The 25,626-nt window shown below is 31.8% G+C and overlaps 1 protein-coding gene across 12 annotated transcripts in view; it reads right to left on the minus strand.

The window, feature by feature from the left end:
- Positions 1-1,719: 1,719 nt before the first annotated feature.
- Fam135a (family with sequence similarity 135 member A) overlaps positions 1,720-25,626 on the minus strand; it is a 104,263-nt gene continuing 80,356 nt past the window's right edge. For 11 of the 12 annotated variants that reach the window (XM_021732562.3, XM_040282903.1, XM_021732565.3 and 8 more), the window contains 7 exons: positions 24,585-24,745; positions 21,785-21,876; positions 21,182-21,279; positions 19,849-20,000; positions 17,788-17,898; positions 5,160-5,273; positions 1,720-3,178 (listed from right to left, as the gene is read on the minus strand). In XM_021732562.3, the coding sequence (XP_021588237.1) occupies positions 2,973-3,178; positions 5,160-5,273; positions 17,788-17,898; positions 19,849-20,000; positions 21,182-21,279; positions 21,785-21,876; positions 24,585-24,745 (934 nt within the window). In that variant the 3' untranslated portion in view covers positions 1,720-2,972. Of the gene's footprint in view, positions 3,179-5,159; positions 5,274-17,787; positions 17,899-19,848; positions 20,001-21,181; positions 21,280-21,784; positions 21,877-24,584; positions 24,746-25,626 lie in introns of those variants that run through there. The other variant, XM_078019789.1, reaches the window with a different exon arrangement.

Genomic DNA, 25,626 nt, shown 5'->3' on the forward strand with positions numbered 1-25,626 from the left:
GAACTCAATAGGATAGGTGGCAGTAGTGAGAAATCATAACCACCTAGACTCATAACCAGAGAAAACTGTTTACCATGTGTTTTTTATCAGAAAAGTTTGAGACATGAAACATGCTACTACTCATATACTACCCTGAAAATTCTAATTCAGTTGGTATGTAATGGGGCCTCACAATTTCTATCTTTACAAATGTCTTGGGTCAGTCTCACCAGAAAAGCTTTTGTTACAAAGCCCAGATCTAGCTCTATTTTCTTTCTTGGTGGCTTATACATGTTTATGCAACTAATTGCCTTGTTTTCCCCATTTTATACTATTATTGTTTATAAAGGTGATGATTAAGTCACAATTCTGTGAGTTGTAAACTATTAAGATCATAACAGAATCAGAGAATCAGAAGGGATAACACTGGGATTCTAGACATGAGGAATAGTAGTAGAATTTTAGGAGAAGCATTTTAAATGTATAAAGGTGGAGAGAATAATGCATAGATGTTGATAAGATAAAAGATGGCTTATCCTTGACTTATGGTATGCTTTTATAATTGGTGCTCTTACCAAACCCATTTTTTTGTGTGTGTTTGGTGAATCCTGTTGGTCTCATTTTCTACTTTGGAAACAGATGATCAGATACACTTGTTATCTTTGATGCCTAATAGCCACTGGCACAAAACTTAAACTTGATTAGCTGGACAGTCCCACTAGGCCTTAAATGAGTGATTCAAATTAGGTATCTGAAATCCAGTTTTCAGGGGTGTTGCTGCCAAAAGTACACCTAATATCCCAGCTTCTCTTAAAGTTAGAACTTGCCTATGATTTTGTTCATCTAGCTTCCTTTGGCTTCTGTTTTCCAAACCTGGTTCTTGACTTTCCATCAATTCTGTGAGTTACTTTGCTATTCTTCCAATAAATTCTTTTTTTTCCTGCTGAAGTTAATCGTATATTTTTTGTTGTTGTTTGCAACTTAGAAGCCTTATTGGTATACTTTGATGAAATCTATTCTCTAAGAGACAATCATCCATTTCAGATAATCATTTTTCCTTCTTTCAGAACCTCACCTCATGTCTTACAATCTGCATTTGGAGGACAGTATGACTTTTCCTGATAAATGAGAAACTAAACGTTATGTTTTTAAACAATGATCACTGATATTTTAAAAACTATTAAATAACTGTAACCAATCAACCAATAATGATCCTAAGAGTAATTTACCCCTAAGTACTATTTGTATGATTATGAATAAGTCCTTTGATATACATATAAGTTATTTAAACTTAAAATATGCAAGATGTTTCCATCTGAGGGTCAACATATATGAAGATGATAAAAATGTGGTAGAAAATAAATATATTTATGTTTTCCAGTTATAATGCCCTTGGTATATTACTGCTTAGTTAACTTATGAAAATTCTGAGTACTTTAAAAAAAATAAATAATTATTAAAATCAATCAAAATTCTCCTACTTGATACAAATGAAAAGTTGGCTAACAGAATAAATTTAGTGTATCTAATTATAAAGATGTGCACAACCATGTATTGCTTCATGATGTGGGTACATTCTGTGTTATTAGGTGATTTCGTTGTATGAATAAGAGTATTTATTATAGGTGATATACCCTTTTACCACTTCAGCTATATGACATATGCTATTGTTCACTGAAATGTAATGTACCTCACTATTACAGCTCTAATATTCTAAGAATAAGCAAATAATTACAAGTGTTTGAGTTCTTCCTCCAGATAGTCATTTATTTAATAACACCAGAGGCAATAACACGATGCTAAAAATAAACATGCATCGATTACACAATACATACTTATAAAAACCTTCTGTCCATTATAAATGGTGAATGCAAATAGACCATCCATCCACCCTTAGTGCATTATTATTTTCACAAGTAAAACAGGAAAGGAAAATAGTGAATTTAATGCTACTCAGCACCTTTAGTAAAGTCAAAAGACTCAACATTTCCATATATCAAAAAACATTTGCATCTGTATCACCAAACATGTAAAGTTAATTATTTTTCCCATTTTAACATGAATTATTTTATTTACATTACTTTTTAGATCAATAAATTTTAACAATATTTAAAAATTATTTAAATTCATAAAAGTATTTCATAAATTTCAACATTTAATTATTATATACATATGAGGAAGTCCATGAAAAAAGATAAAGAAGTGTAATCAGAAAAGTCAAGCAACATTACCAAATTTAGCAAAATTCCAACCAAATCAAGGCAGAGGGCATTCAAACATTCAAAATCTTTATATGCTGCTAACATGAACATGAAAATTTCCAGTAATAAAAATCAACATGAGAAATAATGTTAAAATTACCAGTAGAAAATATATTTTAATAGGCATGACATATGTTTAATAGCAACAGTAATGACATTATAGAAAACTTTTATAGTATTGTCATGTATGAACTACCTGGTTTGACCATATGATAAAGATATAGTACATTTCAGGACTAAAGAAGTTGATTTTGAAAAATATATTTTAGCAGCCATAATTTTATTTCCAGTTTAAACACAGTAAAATGTTAAAAGTAAAATTTATAGTTAACTAAATAACACCCCAAACTAGAAAATTTAAAATCCCATGCTATTCTAGCAAGAATGGATTCTAATATGATGTAGTCTGATGTAAGGACTGTGAAAAGCCAATAATAAACAATCAGACATACATATGGGTTTAAAATTTCAGTGAATTACTCAGGTAGCAAAATATATGAAAAAGTAATAGAAAAGTAAAAAGATAAAATTAAAAAAATATTGCACAGCCACATTACCTAGAAAGAAAAGTTGATGTTTAAAAAGCTCTACACATGGATGATATAAATTATCTTCCATATAAAAAGGTATAAATATTTCTTAGAACTTATCAGCATCTACATTTAACTATAATACATTATTTGAATCATTGTTGAATGAGGTAACTGTAAAGTCTCTAACAATGTTTTTATCCTACTGAAAATATTTTAGGGCAGCAACAAGAAAGAATTTCTCTAAAAATATTTCTGAATCAAGAACAGCTATATGTGCAGCTCTCCCAATAAGTGAATCAGCTGTATTGGGCAATGCATTGATGACATTATATCGAACCAAATTACAATCTTTGCTTTGTAGAACTGGATGAAGCAAGTTGTGGATCATTTCTGAATAGATCTGTCCTATGGAACAAATAGAATAAAGGAAAATGTCACAAGAGCAATTAAAAACAATTCTATGACAACTTTTACAGAATTTATAAGATTTAGATATATTATTTTCATGGAAAGCAGATAAATATTTTTTAAAAGGTTTTATTTTCTTTAACCATCCTTTTGAGGATTATTTTACAGAAAATACAAGTAATCCCATTATTTATCCAGCCACATAAAAATAACAACTTTATTATACATTATGTTTGCCAATTTGATATTTTTAACTCAAAGGAATGAATATAACAAAGCAAATAGTTTCTTCAACATTAAGACACCTATAACTCATTAAACCATTATGAAAATAAGCTGGCCATGATAAAATGTTTTTGTACGGCAAAATAAAAAACTTTATTCCATAGCAAGTATTTTAAAAATGTCTCTATGGCATTTAACAATTCTAAATTATTTTGAGAAAGAACAGCAATTTTCTACAGTTAGGACAATATGAGCTTTGCTCCAGCTGGGTGTGACAGTACACAAATGCAATCCCAGTAGCACGGGAGGCTGAGTCAGCAGAATTGCAAGTACAGTCCAATGGCAGCAACTTAGTGAGGCACTAATTATGGGAACTCAAAGTGGGCTGGGGAAGTGGCTTAGTGTTACATACCCCTGGGTTCAATCCTTGGTACCAAAAAGGGGTGGGGGGAATCAAAGTGGGCTTCTCTCTTTTTGGCTAATTCTTAAAATGGATTCATTAAGGTCATGCTAAGCAAGAAAGATAAAGATTAGATATACAAATACATAAATGTACCAATTACCTCATAAGGGGCAAATCATTATTTATTATTCTTATGCACTACACATCACTAATAGGTGAATGCTAACATTTCCTTAGAACCTCTAAATTTTAGAAGTAGATACTACATTTCAGAAGAAAGGTATGATAAAGTCCTGAGGAATGACAAGGAAGATTATATAGAAGTATAGTCAGAGAAAGAGGGGAGAGGTATTTAAAAGAAAGATTAGTATCATACAAATTCATTAAAAAAAACTTTCTACTTCCACTTTTTTTTAGCTTTCACAGAGTCAAGTTGGAATTGTGGTACCATGCCATTTTAAAAGTATTTACATAGGAAGAATTCCAAACATGTCTTCAATAGATTCTTCCCCAATGCAACAGAATCTCACTGTTAAAACAAAGGACATTTATCTAGTTTTATCTACCCATCTAAAGGTTAAATCTCTTCTGAATTTTTCTTTAAGTGGATCCTAGCCTTTGCTAGAAAAGTTAAAAAATAAAAGGTTATTCTATGTTGCAGGTGTACAATATTTGTTAAATAAATGGAGTATCTACTATGTGCTAGGCATCTTGCTGGGCACTGCCTCATCACAAATGTACATTAAGAGTCCCTGCCTGCAGGAGTAGTTGTTACCTGTCACAATGTGGAAATAGCAAAAGATCAAGACTTTGCAGTCAGCCTCATTCAAAAAAAGAAACTGAGAATTCTGGGAGGTAGCTGAGACCTGGTAGGTAGGAGATAGGCTGTTGCTCTAAACAGTGACTTTAGATAAGTCACTTGGCATCTCTAAGCCTCACAATTATACAATAAACAGGATCCTGTCTTCTTTTACTTCCCAATAGTTATGATTTAAATTTCTTTGTTATTTGCAAACAGCAAAAGAACACAACACAACACACACCCACACACACACACTATCAGTAAAAATGAGATACATAAAAACATGTAGCTTAACACAATCATCAATCTTAATAATGAAGAGGAAAACAAAGTATGGATTATTTTTGAGATAGCAAAATGGAGAAGAATTTACACACATGAAGAAAAGAAATTAAGAAAAATGGAGGAAAAATACCTATTAATAGCAGAAGACGGAAAATGAAGCAAAAGGAAAGAGAAGGGTAAGAGAAAGTGATTATCTGAAAAATGTGGGGAAAAAGTTCATTCATAGATAAAACTTGTGAAATACTTCAAATTAACTTAATTACCTGATTGTTTGTCCTTTAAAGCCGTTTTACACATTTCAATGCGGGCAGAATGATAAGGAACATAGCGATCTTGTAAAGATCCCACCAACACAACATTTTTGAAATAATGAAGCCCTAGGAATAGAAAACAATTACAATGCAATAATTACACTAGATTTCAAGGAACTTTTTAGTACCATATTAAGTAACCAAAAATAAATTTCTTTTCTCAGTATACTGTATATAACTTTTTTATACCTTACGGATCTTTTCTTCAAATTTCCATATTTTTCTCTACAGAAAGCAAACTTCATTATATATATATATATATATAGTCTTTGTGTGATAGTAGAAGTGTGTGTTTGCACTGAGAGCAAGGACTGTAATGAGGTGGTAGAGGAGAAATTAATACATGAAGACTAAAGTTCTATAGGAAGTATATTATGACATTCTTACCTTCCAGAGGATATTCTTTAATATTTAGAGATATTTCCAAAGAAACAAAATTACATTCTTCCATAAAAACAAATACCCTATTTAAGATCATTTAAAGCTGACTATTTCGTCCCATTTTTATTCATGTCTATTATTATTCATATTTTGTTATTTGACTATATCAGGAGAACATATGCTTTTTCACTGATAGCAATAACGGGTTTCATGATTCATCCACAGACTTTTGTTAGATCCCTCTTCTTTTTCTTTTCTTTCTTTTTTTTTTTCAAAGTAAACTAGGTGAATTTAGAGCTTAGGACCTTGGGTTACTTTGGTCAATTCATTAGATACTAAAACCATGCTCTTGACCTCTTTAGTACCAGGAATATTTTCCTTTTGCTATTTAGCTTGAACTGGTAAATAAAATTTTATGTGACTATTAAATAATGGCAATTCATTAGAATTGGGCTGTGTATGAAATTTTATTCTGGAATGTTCTAGAGTAAAACTTTGGTACTTTATGCCTACTGAAATTTAGATTCTTAGACATAGGCCAATTGCACACTACTGTGGATTCTGAATATAGGAGGCCTATGTAGAAGTGCTCTCTTCCCCTAGAAATCAAGGATCCTAATTTCGATAAACTGTGGACCCACACAAAGAGGCAGGTGAGCAAGTGAGACTGTATTAAACTATCTATCTATAGCGATATATCTATCTATAGCCCCAAATAAGGCCATCCTCCCTTTTTCTTAATGAGATGATAATACTTTTTTTGTGTGTGTGTATGACAATTTGAAAAAAATCTATTCAAGAGATGTAAGTGAAATCATCAAATATCTGTAAAGGAATTAATTACATGTATTTAAGAAAAAAATGATATTTTTCCTTTTCATTGTCACATTTTATGAAACAAACTTTTGTCAATGTTTAGAAATCCATGCCTTTATAAGCATCGGTGCCACTTATCTTAGTAGCATCCACCTATCTTCCAACTGATAGATATTACACCTTAGATAATCCAAGTCTCTCCATGTTGTAGAATTTTTTTGTATAGCTTCAAAAAACCTAATTTCCAGATCTCAACCTCCATATAAGCTCTTATCTAAAAATGACTTGTTCTTCTCCTACTTTATTAAACAAAAGTATTTTTTCAGCCAACTGCAGTTTTATTAAGGTATATGACCCCAGGAAATAAAAGTTTCTGGGGAACCAAGCAAAATATGAAGTCTTAACTTCTTTCTGATCAAAATTAAGTTTGATTTGGCTGACTTACAATAAAAAATGGCTTTGCCAGTTGGCCCTTACTCTACACATTTTGCATAAACTGAGAGTTAAATCTGTAACTCTAATGAGCTCGGCTGTGGCTTTAAATTTTTATGAAAATAGTTAAAGTATACATATACACACACACACTAGAAAATATATTCTTTACAACTACTGAAATGAATAGAAAAAATTTTGAGCATCACCTGATGAGTATAAGGGGTTACATATTTTTTCAAAATTCTTTTAAGGGGGAAATATGCCAAAAAATGTAAAAACTGCTGTCAACGGTTCATCATTTTCACTTGTATCCAAGCTCTTTTAGGCACTGTACTTTCTGAATGTGAGAATAACACCATTACTGAAATTTTATCCCAAGTTGCATGAAAGCAGTTATATACCACTTGTGCCACTGACATTTTTTTATTTGTTTAAGAAATATACCATGACATTCTCCACAAAGGGACATGCCACAATATCAGGAATACCAGTCACATCATAATCCACAGGGATAACACTCCTTGGAGCAGTATACCATATACATTGTAGCAGCCTTGTTCGCCAGTGTGCATTTTGCACTTTTTAAAATGACTACCTATCCCAACCACTGTCATTTTCTATTCCCTCTTTACTCCTAGTTTATGGTTTTGCCTTTTATTTCAGTGAGAATATACTAGAACCAAAAGAGCAATTCCATATACTTCCCTCTATAGCACATAATAACCTGTCATGCCTGTACCTTCATGTTCTACTTTTCCTCTTGTTCCTACCAACAAACTGTCTATTCTTCCATCTAAAGCTAGCCTTTTAATACATATACTTGACCTCAATCTCTCTTGATTAAAGACATGACTCTTGCAGCTGTACCTTTTTTCTTTTGCATCATTTTCTCTTTTCTATGGATCATCACATAAATATATGTCTCCCATATTTAAAAAAGTATCAATTAATGAATCTGTCCTAGGACCTTGTACTCCTCTGCAATTACTAATCCAATACCTAGCACTGCTCTATAGCAAGATTCTTCAGGAATTCTGTCTGCCTTCTCTTCTTTTTCTCTATTCTTTACTGAACTTATATTGTGTAGAAATTGCTCTTTCAAACTCATCAATTACCTAGACATGGCTAAAAATCTAAAACTTAATTCTTAAGTCTCATCTTATTTGATCAAATCTTAATTGTCAGTAGCCTAAATCTGCATTCAAAAAAAACAGTGGTTTTCAGGTCAATATGTGTGTCTCAAACAAGTCAAAATAAAGTGAGAGATCATTTTGTAGCAGGGATTTTTAAAGCAATTTGAATATGATAGCTCTTTTTTTCTTAGGGATAGTTTGGGTGTGGGGAACCTTACCTTGCTTTTAGGCATATATGATACTTCTCCTTTACGGAATGCACTTATCTAATTTTAATGATCTAATTATCATTTTTATATCTGAATATATATACTCTGAATTTCAGGTCTGCATCTCTTGTCAAATAATTTGTCATGAAACTTTGTGTCACTACTCTTTATTTAAAAATATTTTTAATTGTAGATGGACACAATACCTTTATTATTGTATTTATTTTTATGTGGTGTAAGGATTGAACTCAGTGCCTCACACAGGTAAGGCAAGCACTTTACCAGCCCCGCATTCACTATTCTTAATACCAAATTCTACTTCTAAACTTTTGCTTGTTATCTTGACTTCTTTATTTTTATGTCTATCTTCATTCTAGTAAAATACATAATATTGATCAGCTTTAATTTCTAATTCCTCTCCATCTAATAAGTCATCAATTTTGCTCGCTCCATCTATATGATGTCTTTTTCTTTCCACCTTCACTGCCAGGTTGAAAGAGTGTTCCTGAACTTAGGACGAGAAATAAAGTACGCATTTGCTTGCATGACTAAGAAAGGGGGGGGGGCATTTCTTTGACTAGAATAGCCTAACTAAATCTACACATATATTTCACTTGGCTTTTTTTTTGTATCTGGGTTTGACCCCAGGGTTGCTCAACCACCGAGATACATCCCTTGCCCTTTTTATTTTGAAACAGGGTCTTGCTAACTTGCTCAGGGCCTCATTATGTTGCTGAAGCTTGCTCTGAACTTTCAATCCTTCTGCATCAGCCTCCTGAGCCTCTGGAATTGTAGGCTTCTGCCAATACACCCCAGTCCTGGCTTCGGTTTGTATAAATTGTAATCATTTCTGTAGGTTTAGCAGACAAACAATCAAGCTGCTGCTTCTGAGTCTGATCAGATTACATAAAATTAAATTTTTCTTTTAAAACCTTTGCTTATTTTTAATGTGGGCTTGACTGCTAGTAACAAGATTGCTTTCTCTTCCTACCAAAATTACTCTCATTCTCACTACTACTAATTTTTCTCCTGAAATTTTTATTTTATTTTATATACTACTTTTAGATTACGTTTTAATTTTTGGATGTAGAATTTAACTGATTTCAATATAATATTTTAGAAAATTCCACATCTATGATAAAATTTAAACCACAAAATTTAAAAAGTGACTACATATTTGTCAGTTAAAAGTATAAGATTAAGCTTTTAAACTATAAAGAATATACCTTTCTTCAAAAGTGATCACTATTGTTGCCCTAATATTTACAGGATAAAGTCCATTCAATTTACCTAAGTAGTCTCTAACTTCAAAATCTGGCTTTAAATTTCAGTGGTAATTAGGAGTTTACAAGAGATGGTTCTAGTTCAGGGGAAAGACTGGGGATCAGAAGATTTATTAGTTTAGGCTTACAATATTCTACTTTGAGAATATTATTTTATTTCAGCTCACTATGGAAACTAATGTTACTGAATATAAACAAATCAGCAGGTTCAAGAACTTTCTATGGTATGCAGTAATGGTGGGTAGATCCACAAACTGAAATCCTCAGCATTCTCATATAACTGGGCAGGGCTAAATTAGACCCCAGATGAAACCCTCCTGTTGGGAGCAATCTGTAACCCTTGGTTGGTGTATTGGCTTTCCTCACAATGGTTTCCCCCATTGTACTTTAAAATATAATAATTTGCTATGAATGCCCTGATATGAAAAAAAGATGATTAAGATTAGGTTAAACTATAGTGTTCTGTATTTAAGGAAGTTATGTAAAACATTATCAATTTCTCTCCAAATAATTAAAAACAAATATATATTTGTGCTTGGTGTCTGACACTCTAGTAGGCTCTCAAATATATGGTGACTAACCAATCAATGGGTTAGACTTTCAATGTTATTTACGTGGTCCTGAAGCCTTAGTTTCTAAAGGGTCATGAATAGATGACACATAACTGGTCCTCTCCTATCCCCCTTATTTTTATTAAAAAAAATTTTTTTTTTAGTTGGAGTTGGACATAATATCTTTATTTATTTTTATGTGTGTTGAGGATCAAACCCAGTGCCTTATACATGTGAGGCGGGAGCTCTACCAATGAGCTATAGCCCCAGCCCCTGCTTCTTATTTTTAGTCATTTCATTGGGTAGTTTTCTCTACTTTAAAAAGTGTCCCCCTTTACTACTTTCTCTTGCCCATCCCTATTAGACAGCTACCAGTTGTATATATCATTCTAAACTCCTTTCTACATGTACACAAGATTTTTTTGACTGACTGTAGGCTAGGGATCAAACTCAGGGTCTTATGTATGCTATACAAGCACTCTGAGCCACACTCTCAGCCAAATTTATTTTTAATTTTTAAGGTGTAAGTGGATTTATAGTATATATACATCCACTATTTTGTGTCTTGATTTTTTTCACTTAATCTTTTAAGAACAGCTTTTCATGTTCATACAAACATAGGTACCTCTCTCTCTTTTAATGATTATTTTGGTATCTCCATGATTAAATTTCTATATCTCTTACTAATCTACTAATGGACACATAGGTCTCTCGATCTCTCTCTCTCACACACACACACCAATGAACAGCCTTTATCTACTTGTATGGGACTTTTTAAAAATGTATTTTTAGTTGTCAATGGACCTTTATTTTATTTATTGATATGTGGTGCTGAGAATCAAACCCAGTGCCTCACACATGTTAGGCAAGCGCTCTACCACTGAGCCACAACCCCAGCCCTTGTATGGGATTTTTGTAGGAAAAGTTCCTAAAGGGGAATAGCTGAGTCCATACTTAAAATTCTGGTAAATGTACTCCCCACAAAAGCCATATAATTTTCCCTTACAGCATTAGCATATAAAGGTGCCTATTTCTTCACATACTCATTAGTACTGGATATCATCTTTCAAATCTTCACCAATAGGCAAAATAATTATTATTCAAATGTACATTTTCCTCATTATTTAAAGTTAAAATAAATCTTCTGTTTATTGACTTTTTTTTTTTTAGTGCTTGCCTCTTTTGCCATTTTTTTCTATTGGGTTATTATGATATGTATTAGGAACAGTAGTATACATTTAGGCATAAACAACATCATGTCACCCTCAAATATATACTATATGAATTAATTATCCATTTGCCAGATTACATGATAATTATAACTTCTTTATAAATACCCCACCGATCAAATTTTATTTCTTTAGCTTACTCCATAGAAATAATAGTCATGATATTTTTCCAAATAAAAATTATATTAAATATAATTTGTTTAAAAATAGTTCTTTGCAGGAATATGATATGCTACTTCAGAGAAAGAACACTCAGTCTGGGAATTAATGCTGAAGACTGAGAGCCTAGAGGGCAAAGTCTGTGTCTTTGGGCCACTGGTCTAGGTGGCTCAGTGGAAGGATACAAATCAATAACAATGAGATCAGAGGATTTCTAAGATACCTTTTCACTCTCAGATTTCACAATGATAAAATATATAAAAAATTCAGATACTGACATAAATACACTGTTGTCATAGTTGTAAATGTGACTTCAAAGACAACAGTGTACCTTAAAAATTTTAAACTCAGTATCAATTATAACAGTTTTCAACAAAAATGTATTAATATTGTGTTTTTGCACAGAAAGATTTTTTTTTTTAATATTAGACAAGACAAGGACCACATTAGTTAAATACACTATGGCCCCTTTTGATTCTTTTGGTTTTAATTTCTTATCTGGCAGTTGGGTAAAGTAGAGCAGAAACTCATAGTGAACCATGGCAGTCCCCAGAGTTGCAATACTGATAGGTTTTATGGAAGTATTTCATCTTAGTTGAAACCCAGCTAGTAAACATAGGAACCATACTTTCCAAGTATTCTGTTATTTTTCAAAATCGCAAAAGAGGTTAAAGTAAATCTTCAATATTTCCCAGACTATATTAAAACACAATTCATGTAAAAACACCTTAATGGCAACTTTCAACTTCACTCTTTTTTTAAAAAAATTTTTTTGTAGTTGCCTTTATTTTGTTTATTTTTATGTGGTTCTAAGGATTGAACCCAGCACCTCACACATGCTAGGTAAGTGCTCTGTCACTGAGCTTCAGCCCAAGCCCCTCATCTTCATTCTTAGTTTTCCTTCCTGATAACCTTGGCCACTCTTCTAATAAGTTTTAAAGCAATTCATATTGAGTCATTTTATGTTCATTACTCTCTAGAACTGGCTAAAGAGGTGGTTCTAAACTTGTGCTTTTGCACCCCAAGGAACATTCAGCAGTGTCTAATGACAGTTTTGGTTGTCACAACAGAGGGAAAAAGGTGTATTCTATTGACATATAGAGAGTATAGGCTGCTAAACATTCTTACAATGCACGTGATAATCCTTGATAACAAAGAACTATCCAGCCCAGAATGGTAATAGTGATAAGGCTCAGTAAACCATTTTTTAAATGGATATATTCTAAACAATATTAAATATTTCTTATTTTTACTCATTTATTTTAAATACACTTCTAAAAATTTGTTTTCCAAAACAATGTTAGCTGTTGCTGATTCTTTCATGCATTTTCAAAAACAAAATGTTTTTTATAAATTAAAAAAATGATGATTATTATTAAACAACTTTAACATTCTGGAAAAAATTATCTTGTGCCATAGTAGCTCGGCAGGAGAATTCCTTAATTGTTGTTCTTTACTTGTCAGAATTCAACAGCTGGTAAGGAGATTCTGAATAGAATCCTTTAGGAAGATCTTAAAATAAGGATATTTTTGCTTTTGAAATTTTAACAATAAATACATTCTTATTTAGCTATTTTTGAGCCCTAATTATGGAATGTTAAAGATTGTCCATGACATCTCTCTGCTCTAATAGGATAATCCTGACTACTTCAATACCAGTGCCACCTAATCCATATATTTTACCTTCATCATCATGCTAGATTCTTTATATTCTTCTTTCCCCTGATATTCAAAGCTGAAATTCTAATATGCCATATTTATATACATATACTGTGTAAATCATGTATATATTTTATCAGCAATTTGTAGAATGTCACTGGGTTTATTTTGGGTCAAATATTGCTATCAAAATGTAACTAATGCTTATAATTATACTGCCTTAATCAAAAAAGATAATTTCCTTTTAAGAGTACCTTTTCTGTAAACCTGTACCAGATTTGTTGTGTTCATAAAACAAAAATGGCAATATCATATGTAATAAATGATTTTTATAGAAAAGCGTATTTCTCAATGGTCATACATTTTTTAGGCTTTTAAATTGCTTTCTTCATTTAAAAATAATGAACATCTTTCAATAAAGAAAAGGTATTAACTACTGATACTCTGCAGAAGAAAAGACTGTTTCAAAAGCAAGACCCACAGGAAAGACTTTCTTTAAATAAAAAAGAGAAAAAGATAAAACCTGAATTTTTTTTTTAAAGAGGGGGGGGAGGGAGGGAGGGAAAGAGAAAGAGAGAGGGAATTTTAATATTTATTTTTTAGTTATTGGCGGACACATCTTTGTTTTTGTATGTGGTGCTAAGGATCGAACCCAGGCTGCACGCATTCCAGGCAAGTGTGCTACTGCTTGAACCACATCCCCAGCCCCTGAATTTTTTTTATTTAGAGAATTTTAAGCTTTTTTCCAAGAGCATAGAAATGGGCTATTCAGAAGAACCTGAAGCAATAAGCAGATTAAGGAATCTGAGACTTTTTAACTTTAGCAGAATAAAATATGAAAGAGAAATGATCATTTTGTTTTAAAACATGAAAAAAGGCTATTAGTAAATTAGTTAAGTGTTCTCTTCCTTTGCTCTGTTTTCCTGATTTATGTTTTTGATGTCAATCTATAATTTCTATTTTATAGCTGCTCTTCAGGTATAGCAAATTTCTAGAAATTAACTACTCATTTCTAACAACATACTAGATAACAACAACAATAACAACAAAAAGAAAGTTCAAAAGACTTGCTTTGACCCTTCTAATAATATTATAATTTATAAGTTAATAAATAGTTGTTGACATTTAAAATTGCAAGCATCTAAATTGCAAGCTCCTAAACTTTAGGAGCAGCATCTAAAGTTCTTGAAGATACACATCACTCGCTTATCAAACAAGACAGTTTACTAGTTTACTAGCTTTATGACCTCAGGTAAGTCACTCAATCTTTGCAAAATGGAAATGAAAATATTCCTACCTCAGAGGTAATATTTATAATTTACTTAATTGGTGACTAGAACAGATAAGTGCTACATGTGTGTTAGATATTAGTTTTCATACACACACACACACACACACTTTTTTTTTTTTTTTTTAAAAGATGGGTCTTACTTTGGGCTCAAATAATCCTCCTGCCTAAGCCTCATAATAGCTCAGAATACAGATGCTTGCCATCACTTCTGGTTCAATTTTAACTACATTATAGTATTTAACTAATTTATTAGTTATGACTGTTAGATCATAGAATTCTTTAATGTGATTTTCCAATGGGGATATTAATTCAGTTTACGTATACACTAACATCTGAGTGCAAGAAGAACTCTTAAAACATAAAAAATAATTTTAATAAGTTATTTCAAAATTTTCGTAGCCAGTAATATTTAGATAAACCTACTTTTCAGAGTTTTCAGAGTTTCTGCTAAAAAAATTTCCTATAATATATACTGTTAATGTGAAAGACAATTTTCATGACCCAAAGCACTAGTATTATTTAGTTCCAGCATCTCTTTATTTAGAGCTGTTTTTACGATCTAACATTTAAGATTCATATTCTACAGAGTACTAATCACTTCACATGCATTATCTTATTTCAGCTTTTAATAATCTTGTGAGGTGGTACTTTTACCAATGGGAAAACAGAACTTTATTTAGATTAAGTAACCCATCAATATTTGAGCTATAACTAATACCTATGTGTGAAGTCCAACTTTGCCTCTTAACCAGTCTCAGGTGGAGAAGTAAATCTTATCTATATTATAAGGCAAGTACAAATTAAAAACTTAAACCAATCCTTAAGAAATAATTCAAGTACAAATAAAATACTGGCACATCACATACAAAAACATATTAAGAAGATAGTGCACCATGATCAAGTGGGATTCACTCCAGGGATGCAAGGCTGGTTCGACATACAAAAATCAATAAACATAATTCATCACATCAATAGACTTAACTACAAGAATCATATAATCATCTTAATAGATGCAAGAAAAAGTATTTGACAAAATTCAGCACCCATTCATGTTCAAAACACTAGAAAAACTAGGGACATTAGGAATATACCTCAACATTGTAAAAGCTGTATATACTAAGCCCAAGGCCAGCATCATTCTAAATGGAGAAAAATTGAAAGTATTTCCTCATTTACCACTTCTATTCAACATAATCCTGGAAACTCTAGGAAGAGCAATTAGACAGAAGAAAGAAGTTCAGGGATACAAATGGAAGGGAAGAACTCAAACTATCCTTATTTGCTGATGACATGATTCTATATTTAGAAGACCCCAAAACTCCACCAGAATTCATAAATGAATTCAGGAAAGTAGCAGGATATAAAATTAACACCCACAAATCAGTTGCATTCCTATACGTCCATGATAAATCAACAGGAAGAGAAATTAGGAAAGCTATCCTATTTACAATGGCTTAAAAAAAAAAGAAAAAAGAAATTGGGAATCAATCTAACAAAAGAGATGAAAAACTTCTACAATGAAAATTATAGAACACTAAAGAAAGAAACTGAAGACCTTAGAAGATAAAAAGATCTCCCAAGTTCTTGGATAGGCAGAATTAATATTGTCAATATGGCCATCCTACCAAAACTGCTACACAGATTTAATGCAATTCCTATTAAAATTCCAATAATCTTCATACAAATAGAAGAAGCAGTGATGATAATACTACGAAAAACAGAGATAATATAAACAATCTCAGAATGTTAGAGGCATACATCAAAGATGACCTTAAGGTGTTAGAAACCAGTAATTTAGGGATAGAACATCATTTTGAGAAGGACAAAAGAGCTAGGCACAGTGGTGCAAGTCTATAATCCCAGCTACCTGGGAGGCTGAGGTAGGAGGACAGCAAGCTTGAGACCCTTGGCAACTTAGTGAGAATATGTCTCAAAGTAAAATTAAAAAATAAACTGTGGGTTGGGGGGCTGGGTAGAAGTCTAACTCAGTGACAGAGTATTTGCTAAGCATGTGTGAGGCCCTATAGTGCCTCTGTCGTGCCCTCCTTAAAAAAAGAACAGGTAGCAAAAGAAGACAATATGTTCAGTTTTAGATGTCCAGGAGGCAAATGGAATTCATTAATAAGGTTAGTTCCAGAGACATAAGATTTGGGATATAAAAGTATAATGGAGAACTCTGAGAATAGATAAACATTAAGTGAGAAAAGGCATCAAGAAAAACTTTTGACAGCAGGTGGTATTTGAGTTAAATTTTATAAGATGAGGAGTATTAGGTTAAAAAAGATGGGCAAACATATGAGTGGAAATAGAGGTGGAAAACACATGGATGAATACAATGAGATACAGTTTAGAACATGCATGAAACGAATAGAACAATGGGTTTACAGGGGAATAAGATATAAAGCAAGCAAGAGAATCAGGAACCATATTATGATGGGTGTGATGCCTTTATTCAATCTTTTTTTTTTTTCAGAGAGAGAGAGAGAGAGAGAAAGAGAGAGAGAGAGAATTTTTAATATTTATTTTTTAGTTTTCAGTGGACACAACATCTTTGTTTGTATGTGATGCTGAGGATCAAACCCGGGCCGCACACATGCCAGGCTAGCGTGCTACCACTTGAGCCACATCCCCAGCCCTGCCTTTATTCTTGAAATCTGACTTCATCCTGAATGGATGGATTTTGAAAGAGGACTAATAAATATTCTGATTTAATTTTTAGGAGTTAATTTTATCTAGTGAGGAAATGAGATTAGATAAAAGGGAACATATAAGAGGTAGGTAACCAGTTTAGGGCTAAAGCAATAATCTAAGTAACAGTGATGATGGTTGAACTAAGGTAAAACAAAGAAAAGGAAGAAAAATACCCATTAGCTCCTAAGAAAGCTGAAAGTTTTAGGACTTGACAACACTGCAGATGTGTGGGGATGAATGAGAAAGAGGAATCTAAGGCAAATTCAAAGTGGTAACTTAAGAAGGAATAACTATTAATAGTTCAGTTTCTGACATTTGTTAGAAATGCTTGATAGTCCTGAAGCAAAAAGATAGAAAAATATATGAAAGTTCATAAAAGGAGTTGAGGATTGGGATGGGGAACAGCTAGAAGGACAGGAGGGCTAGGACAAGAAAGGTTTTGATTAAAAAAATATAGATTAACTAAGCTGGCATTGAATTAACAATGCTACAATTTTTAGGATAATTTAAAAGTAACTGTACAGTAGAGCTCATAAAAGATAAATATAATTACATGAAAAACAGAAAAACTACTCTTACCAACTACTTAGTTTCAGTTTTGAGTCTGCTATATCATTATTATGAAATTATAGTAGAATGTAACTTTTTTAATCACCAGGAAAACATGTTGATAATTTATTTGCTAAAGGTTTATTTAGAAAAAATTTTCATGTGCACGTTTTCCAAACTTATTACATACTTACCTGCTTTATTACTAAGCTTATATAAAAAAGTTTGGCGAGGGTCTGCATGATCTCGACAAGTCAGTTGCAAAAGAGAACCTGACTTTTTCCATTTCTGCATAAACCAGAGACCTAGAGAGGTATATAAGAAATATGAGTATAAAGGGAAATATATAGTAACATATGCCAGTGTTATTAATTTGAACTAAGGTAGAAGCTTATGTGAATACGTACTCACTTCAAAAATAATACCCTTCAAACTAATATTCTGTTGCTTAATAAAAATATTTGTAAAATATTTCCATTTTCTGATAACAAATATAAACATATACATGTATAGGTTAACTACGGGTTAATGATGCTTAAAGGAGAGTTTCTATCCCATTCAGTAATGAAACAGATAAATAGCATATGAAGAACAAATTTGGAGAAACAGTACCTTTAGATATATCAGATTAAGTTATAAATAGTAGAGGGAGAAAAACTGCAAACATAGCAAAATAGAAACAAATGGCTAAGCACCAAGTTTGTAGTCTATTGATTATTATCGTTAAGTTACAGTAAACTAACTAACTACACAAAAGGACATTTTTTGGTACTAGAGATTGAACTCAGGGGCACTCAAGTACTGAGTCACACTCCCAGCACTATTTTGTATTTTATTTAGAAACAGGGTTATCACTGGCTCTAGAGCCTCTATGTTGCTGAGGCTGGCTTTGAACTCAAGATTTTCCTACCTCAGACTCTGGAGCTGCTGGGATTACAGGCAGGCTACACCACACCCAGCAGAACCAACTTTTAAAGTGAGCAATTGGTTCATGTTTTCTAATGACAGCTGAATGTAATTTGTTTCATATTTAATTGTACTTCTTTATTATCAATAGCACATATTTAAATGCATCTTCCCTTTATAGAAATTAAATAAAATCTTAATAATTCTGGAACTAATATTATATATTACGAAATATTCACTTCCATGTTCATTGCTTCTCACAAGAGAATGGAGGAAGAAAAAGGGAAATAACTCTTTAACTGGTTAAATCTGATAGTATTTCTGGGAAAGAGTTTATTGAAAAAAAATTAAAAATATCACATCTAATTCATGCTAGATTCTATTTTGTGTTATTTAAGGATCTCATTTTTCTCACACCCTGTTTTTGAAACTACAAATATACAATTGGCTGTGCTTTGAAATTGCCAATTTGAAATGGGATACAAGGGAAGCTGGTATGATTTGTCAATAAAAGGTGGAAAAGAAAACAGAAATAAAGATTTTGGGAACTAATAAAAATAGGCAATGAAATCTAGTTTCTTCTCTTGAAAGAAATCAATCACTAAACAACTATAAACCATTAAAAAAAAATCAACAGGCAAATTAAGCACCAGGTAGTTCACAATGAGAATATTTATACTAGTTAAAAATTAAGGTCTTAATTTTCATTTAATTTCTTTAGAACTTTTGATTAACTTTATATATATAATATATATAATTTTTTTTCCAGTACCAAGATTGACCCCGGGGTGCTCTGCTGCTGAGCTACATCCCAGACAGACCTTTTTATTTTTTATTTTGAAACAGGTCTCCCTAAATTATGGAGGGCAGACTCAAACTTGTGATCCTCCTGCCTATGCTCCAAGTGGCTGGGATTATAATTGTGTACCACTGCTCCTGACACAATATATTTTCTTGTTCCTTAATTGTTACCAAACCAAAATAAAAATATTAGCATTTTCTATAATTTTTTTGTCATATTAAATATATTTGTTATCTGTTTACAGTGACAGAATAGCTTATTTATAAGACAAATATTTGCTGAGATATTTATTTAGAGTTTAATGAAAACAAAAAAGACTCTTGTGATTGTTGACAAATACCATCTCAATATGTTATATTTATTTTCTGAAATTACTTTTATTAAAATACACCATGTATATAACAAAACAGGAAATTAGCTACATCTTTTGTTTCATGAAATTCCAAGTATGTGACAAGTTGGCTGGAAAATACCAGGAAACATTAAATTTGTATTTAAGTTTTTTACATATGCCATATTTATTGTATAGTATAATAAAACTTTTTACCTGTATTAACAAGAGCGCTGCTATTATACAGAGTACCAAGGTGAGGTCCAGAAAGAGACAGAAAGGTATGAAGTTTGTTGAGGTAATATTTAAACCTTGGCCTTGTAAGCACTGAACGGATTATTAAATTGCCCAATGAATGTCCAATAAAGCTTTAAGAGAAAAAAAGACATTTCTTCCACAGTATTAGTTTTAGGAACAAAAACTGAAGCTGATATACTATACATATATTATAAGATAGTAAGAATTTGAAAATTTCTAATATGTTTTAAAATTATGGCTTAATACTTTAAATAATGACATTTAAAAGAAAAAAGAATGTAGAAGATTCCTATTGTTATATAACCTAAATGTTATAGAAAAATATTATTTATCAGAAAACTTTTACTTATAGTTTATAACTGTAGAAATACATTTAAGAACGATTAGAGAATAAATTCACCTCTTGAGGCTATAACACATATTATTTACTTCTCATGATTACAAACAAAATAATTCAACTTATTTGTAAAGGACAACTTAGGAGAAAGTATAGACTGGTCTATAATTTAAAGTTAGACAATTTAGGAAAAAAAATAATTACAAAAATTTAACAACATTTATTTTTGTACATTTATGGGATACAGTGCAATAATTAAAAAATGTATAGATGTGTAATGATCAAATCAGGGTAATTAGCATTTCCATCTTCTCAAACATTTATTTCTATGCGCTGGGATCCCTTAGATGCTTCTAGATATTTTATATGATAAATTGGATAGCTTTTTAAAACTGAATGGAGTTAGAGAAGATAATGCTAAGTGAAGTTAGCCAATCCCAAATAACCAAATGCCGAATGTTTTCTTTGATATAAGGAGGCTGATTCATAGTGGGATAGGGAGAGGGAGCATAGGAGGAACAGACGAATTCTAGATAGGGCAGAGGGGTTGGAAGGGAAGAGAGGGGGCAGAGGGTTAGCAATGATGGTGGAAAGTGAGGGACATCATTATCCAAAGTACATGTATGAAGACACGAATTGGTGTCAACGTACTTTACATACAACCAGAGATATGAAAAATTGTGCTGTATACAATTATAATGCATTCTACTGTCATATATATATAAAAGGAAAAAAAATCTGTGTAACCACTAATCTACTTTCTGACTCTACAGACTTGCTTGTGGATATTGCATGAAAATGAAATCACATAATACGGACTTTCCTTAAAATCATTTGTTAAATTTCTCTTTAACTGAGTTATTGTTTTCTACATTTCAGATTAGGATAATACTATTAAAAACTGTTCTGTAATTTATAGACATATAAAAATAAATGGTATAATATAGAAGTTACCTTATTTTTGAGACAGTTAAACTATATATTTGAATATATTGTATTATCTCATCCAAAAGGCGATCAGTCATGCTATCAAAATCAGCAAAGGTATCATTCTAAATAAAAGTAAAACAGACACATTTCACATTAAAATACATATCATCACATAAAAACTAACCAAATATAAAATAATAAATAATATAAATAATAAAACATTTTTATTTTAAGTACTGAAAACAGTTAAGTCTAATTTTCTTTTTAGCAAAATTAGTGAATGTATTACTCATTATATTAAAATGAGCAAGATTAAGTTTCTAGGGAAAAAATGTTCAGTGTTCTTTGTCTAGCCCATTACTAGTATTAAATATAAGGCTATTTCATATACTGGCATAATTAACAAATTATTTGTATATAAATATGAAATTCTAGAAATGCTTCATACATGAAGGAAACTCATAAGTCAAATGAAAACCATATATCTCTTTTGGATATCTATTTATGTTAAATTTCATAGAAATCAGAAAAATTGTTTTCACTATAGGCACATGGTAACAGGCAAATGTTTATGTAGAAACCGGTACAAAAATGTTTATGTCCTTTGAAAACACTGCCGTTTTGTACCTGGTTTCTCTCAGACATCAGAAAATCAGTTCTTCCCCGAGGTAGTCCAAGTTCAATATAAGTTTTAACCAATCGAAGATCTGCACTGTTACCTAGAAAATAAAAAATGATATTTTAAGGATGAGATAAAGTAAAATGTACATAGTATAACATCATATATTTTTATAGTTTCTCAAGTCAAATTTATGACCTATACCATTTGTGAAGATACAATAACAGTGTAAGAAATGTTTAATGCATTTTAGCCTTAGATTTAATCTACTGACTTCCTTTAGTGGTACTGGTACAGAATGAGAGAAAGAAAACACACTTAAATACCTAGGATAGTTTATTTTAATAATTATCAACTAAAAAATCTAAAAACATTTTACAATACAGATATGATATATAAATATGAAATTATCTTTAAAAATTAGTGGATTTTATTTCTTTGGTTTACTAGCAATATAAATGTCATTATCAATTGTTGAATTTTTATTTTACCCTTCTAATATTTATATTTTAGATTTTTCATAATTAATGTATTTACAGAGGTAACTGCTTTATTCCTGATTTGTAAAAAAACAAATAGCCAAAGCAATCCTTAGCAAGAAAAGTGAAGCTGGAGGCATCACAATACTAGACCTTAAATTATACTACAGAGCTATAGCAACAAAAACAGCATAGTTTTGGCACAAAAGCAGACATGAAGACCAATGGAACAGAATAGAAGACAGAGACAACCTACATAGTTATCTCATACAAGACAAAGGTGCCAAAAACTACACTGGAGAAAAGATCCTCTTCAACAAATGGTGTTGGGAAAATTGGAAATCCATATGTGGCAGAATGAAATTGAACTTCTACCTCTCACGCTGCACAAAACTCAACTCAAAGTGAATTAGACCTAGGAAGTAGACCAGAAATTCCATACCTACTAGAAGAAAATGTAGGCGCAACACTCCAACATGTTGGCTTAGGAACAAACTTCCTTATTAAGACTCTTAAAGTACAGGAAGTAAAATAAAAAATCAATGGGAAGGTATCAAATTAAAAGGCTTCTTCACAGCAAAGGAAATAATAAAAACGTGAAGAGAGCCTGCAGAATGGGAGAATATCTTTGTCACATGCATCTCAGACAGGGTGTTCATTTCCAGAAACTCTAAAACCTAACCACACACAAAAAAACAAATAACCCAATTAATAAATGGGCAAAGGAACTAAACAGACATTTCTCAAAAGAATATAAATGGTCAAAAAATATATGAAAAAAACGTTCAACACCCCTAGCAACTAGACAAATGCAAATTAAAACTCTACTGAGATTTCACTTCACTCCAGTCAGAATGGCCATTATTGAGAATATAAGTAACAATAAATGTTGGAGAGGACATGGGGAAAAAGGTACATGCATACATTGGTGGTGGTATTGGAAATTGCTGCAACCACATTGGAAAACAATATAGATTCCTCAAAAAACTAGGAATGGAACCACCACTTGACTCAGTTATACCACTTCTTGGGATATTTATAAAGGAGTTAAAATCAGCATACTACAATGATGAATCCCCATCGATGTTTACAGCAGCTCAATTCACAACAGCCAATTCACAAAAGCTATGGAACCAACCTACAACAGATGAATGGATAAAGAAAATGTGTATATATACACACACACTGAGCCTTATAGAAGAATGACTTTATGACATCTGCCAGTAAATGGACAGATCTGGAGACTTGTGCCAAGTGAAATAAGCTAATCCCCCCAAACCAAAAGTTGAATGTTTTCTGATATGTGGATGCTAACACACAAAAAGTGGGGAGCAGGGAGAATGGATGTTCAGTGGATTACCATGCATATCCACAAGACCGGGATTCTAATTAGAATAAGATATACTCCGTGTTTGTATAAATATGTCAAAATGGACTCTACTGTCATGTATAACTAAAAAGAACAAATTTTAAAAATCTAGTTTGTTATTAAAGAATGACATTATTACAGTAAGACCCTTTTGGTCCAGAAACATTTGGCTTTTTCTAAGATGTCCTACATCTAGAAAAAACTTGCTGAGTAAACAAAGTATCTTTTAGAAAGTCACAGCGTGAAAGCCTGGTATTTAGAAATAACATATGCCTTAAACATCAACCTTAATTCATAGGTATATTGATTTTTCTAGCCTATACAGGTAACAGCTGAAAAAACCAAGAGAGAAGACAGAAAAAAAGAAGAAAAACCCAAAATACTGTTTCATGCAAAATTTACTTAAAGAACCAACCTAGGTGCCCTTCAGTGGATGAATGGATTAAAGAAATATGGCATATATACACAATGGAATATTACTCAGCAATAAAAGAGAATAAAATCATGGCATTTGCAGGTAAATGGATACAGTTGGACAAGATAATGCTAATCAAAAAAACAAACAAACACAAAAACCCAAATGGCAAATGTTTTCTTTGATGCAAGGTGACTGACTCATGGGTAGGGAGAGAGAGCATGGGAGGAATAGAGGAACTTTAGAGGGGTGGGAGGGAAAGGGAGGGAGCAGGGGTTTAGCAATGATGGTGGAATGTGATGGACATCATTATCCAAAGTACATGTATGAAGACACGAATTGGTGTGAACATACTTTATACACAGAGATATGAAAAATTGTGTTCTAAATGTGTAATAAGAATTGTGATGCATTCTGCTGCCATGTATTTAAAAATTAAAAGCAATTAAAAAAATTTAATATTACACTTAGTAAATAAAACTAAATGAGATCTATTTAGGAAAGAAAGTGAGTTGCTATGGGTTACATTAATAGATGTCACATACCATCTAAACCATGAACACAGACAATGAGATGCACTCCATCTTCAGAACCATCCTCCTCTTCCATGCTGAAATACGGTACTGAGGATGCCAGCAGAGGAATATCACTGTACATGAACCCAGGGAGTTTAAGTTGTTTTAATTCTTCTTTTGCCTGAAGGAAGCTGAAGTAAAGATACTCTTTATTAAGGATCATACTCTGTTTTTAGAACCAAAAAGGTAATCTAGAATTGCAGAGGAAGAAACTCAGAAATATGTGGTTTTAAAATCATGAAAAAAAATATATGGGATCACCTAAATAATTTAAAAAGCACAGGTCTATTTTTTTTGGGGGGGTTGATTTTTGTTGCTGATCAAAGACAATAAACCCTTTGAGTCTGAAGTCACTTAAAAATGTTATTTTAATGTCAACTAAGAAGATATTAGAAGCAGTTATGCTGCTTGAAAAATTTAGTAAAGCTGGGGGAGGTACTGGAGAAATGGTAATCTAATGGTTATCATGTAAATAAATCTTTAACTTCTTTGTTCCATTTTAATCTTATATAAATGGAAGGGAAGAAGCTATTCTATATAACAGTGAGAATAGTAGATAAAATATTCAGTAGATTAGATTACTTGCATTTTTCTCTAAAAATTATCAAAGAGAAGGAGAAATAAGAGGGGTATGTGACTAAATATAATTGGAGGTACATACTCATTTGGAATGACTGACAATATTTAACCAACTTGGGGACTGCAAACAAAATTATTACTACTTAACATTGTATGGGGGCTGAGGCTATAGTTCAGTGGCAGAGTGCTTGCCTAGCATGTGTGAGACAATGGATTTGATCCTTATCACTGCATATATATATATATATATATATATAAAGGGCATGCTGTCTATATGTAACCACAAATAATTAAAAACAAAACAAAGCAAAAAAGCATATCATTTAGACTGATAACAAAGTATAACTTAAAGAAGCTAATGAAGGGGGGAGGATAGGGGAAGGGAATGGGAAAGACAGTAGAATGAATCAGCTATAACTTTCCTATGTTCATA

Source organism: Ictidomys tridecemlineatus, chromosome 8 (assembly GCF_052094955.1).
Source record: "Ictidomys tridecemlineatus isolate mIctTri1 chromosome 8, mIctTri1.hap1, whole genome shotgun sequence".
NCBI classification, from domain to species: domain Eukaryota; kingdom Metazoa; phylum Chordata; class Mammalia; order Rodentia; family Sciuridae; genus Ictidomys; species Ictidomys tridecemlineatus.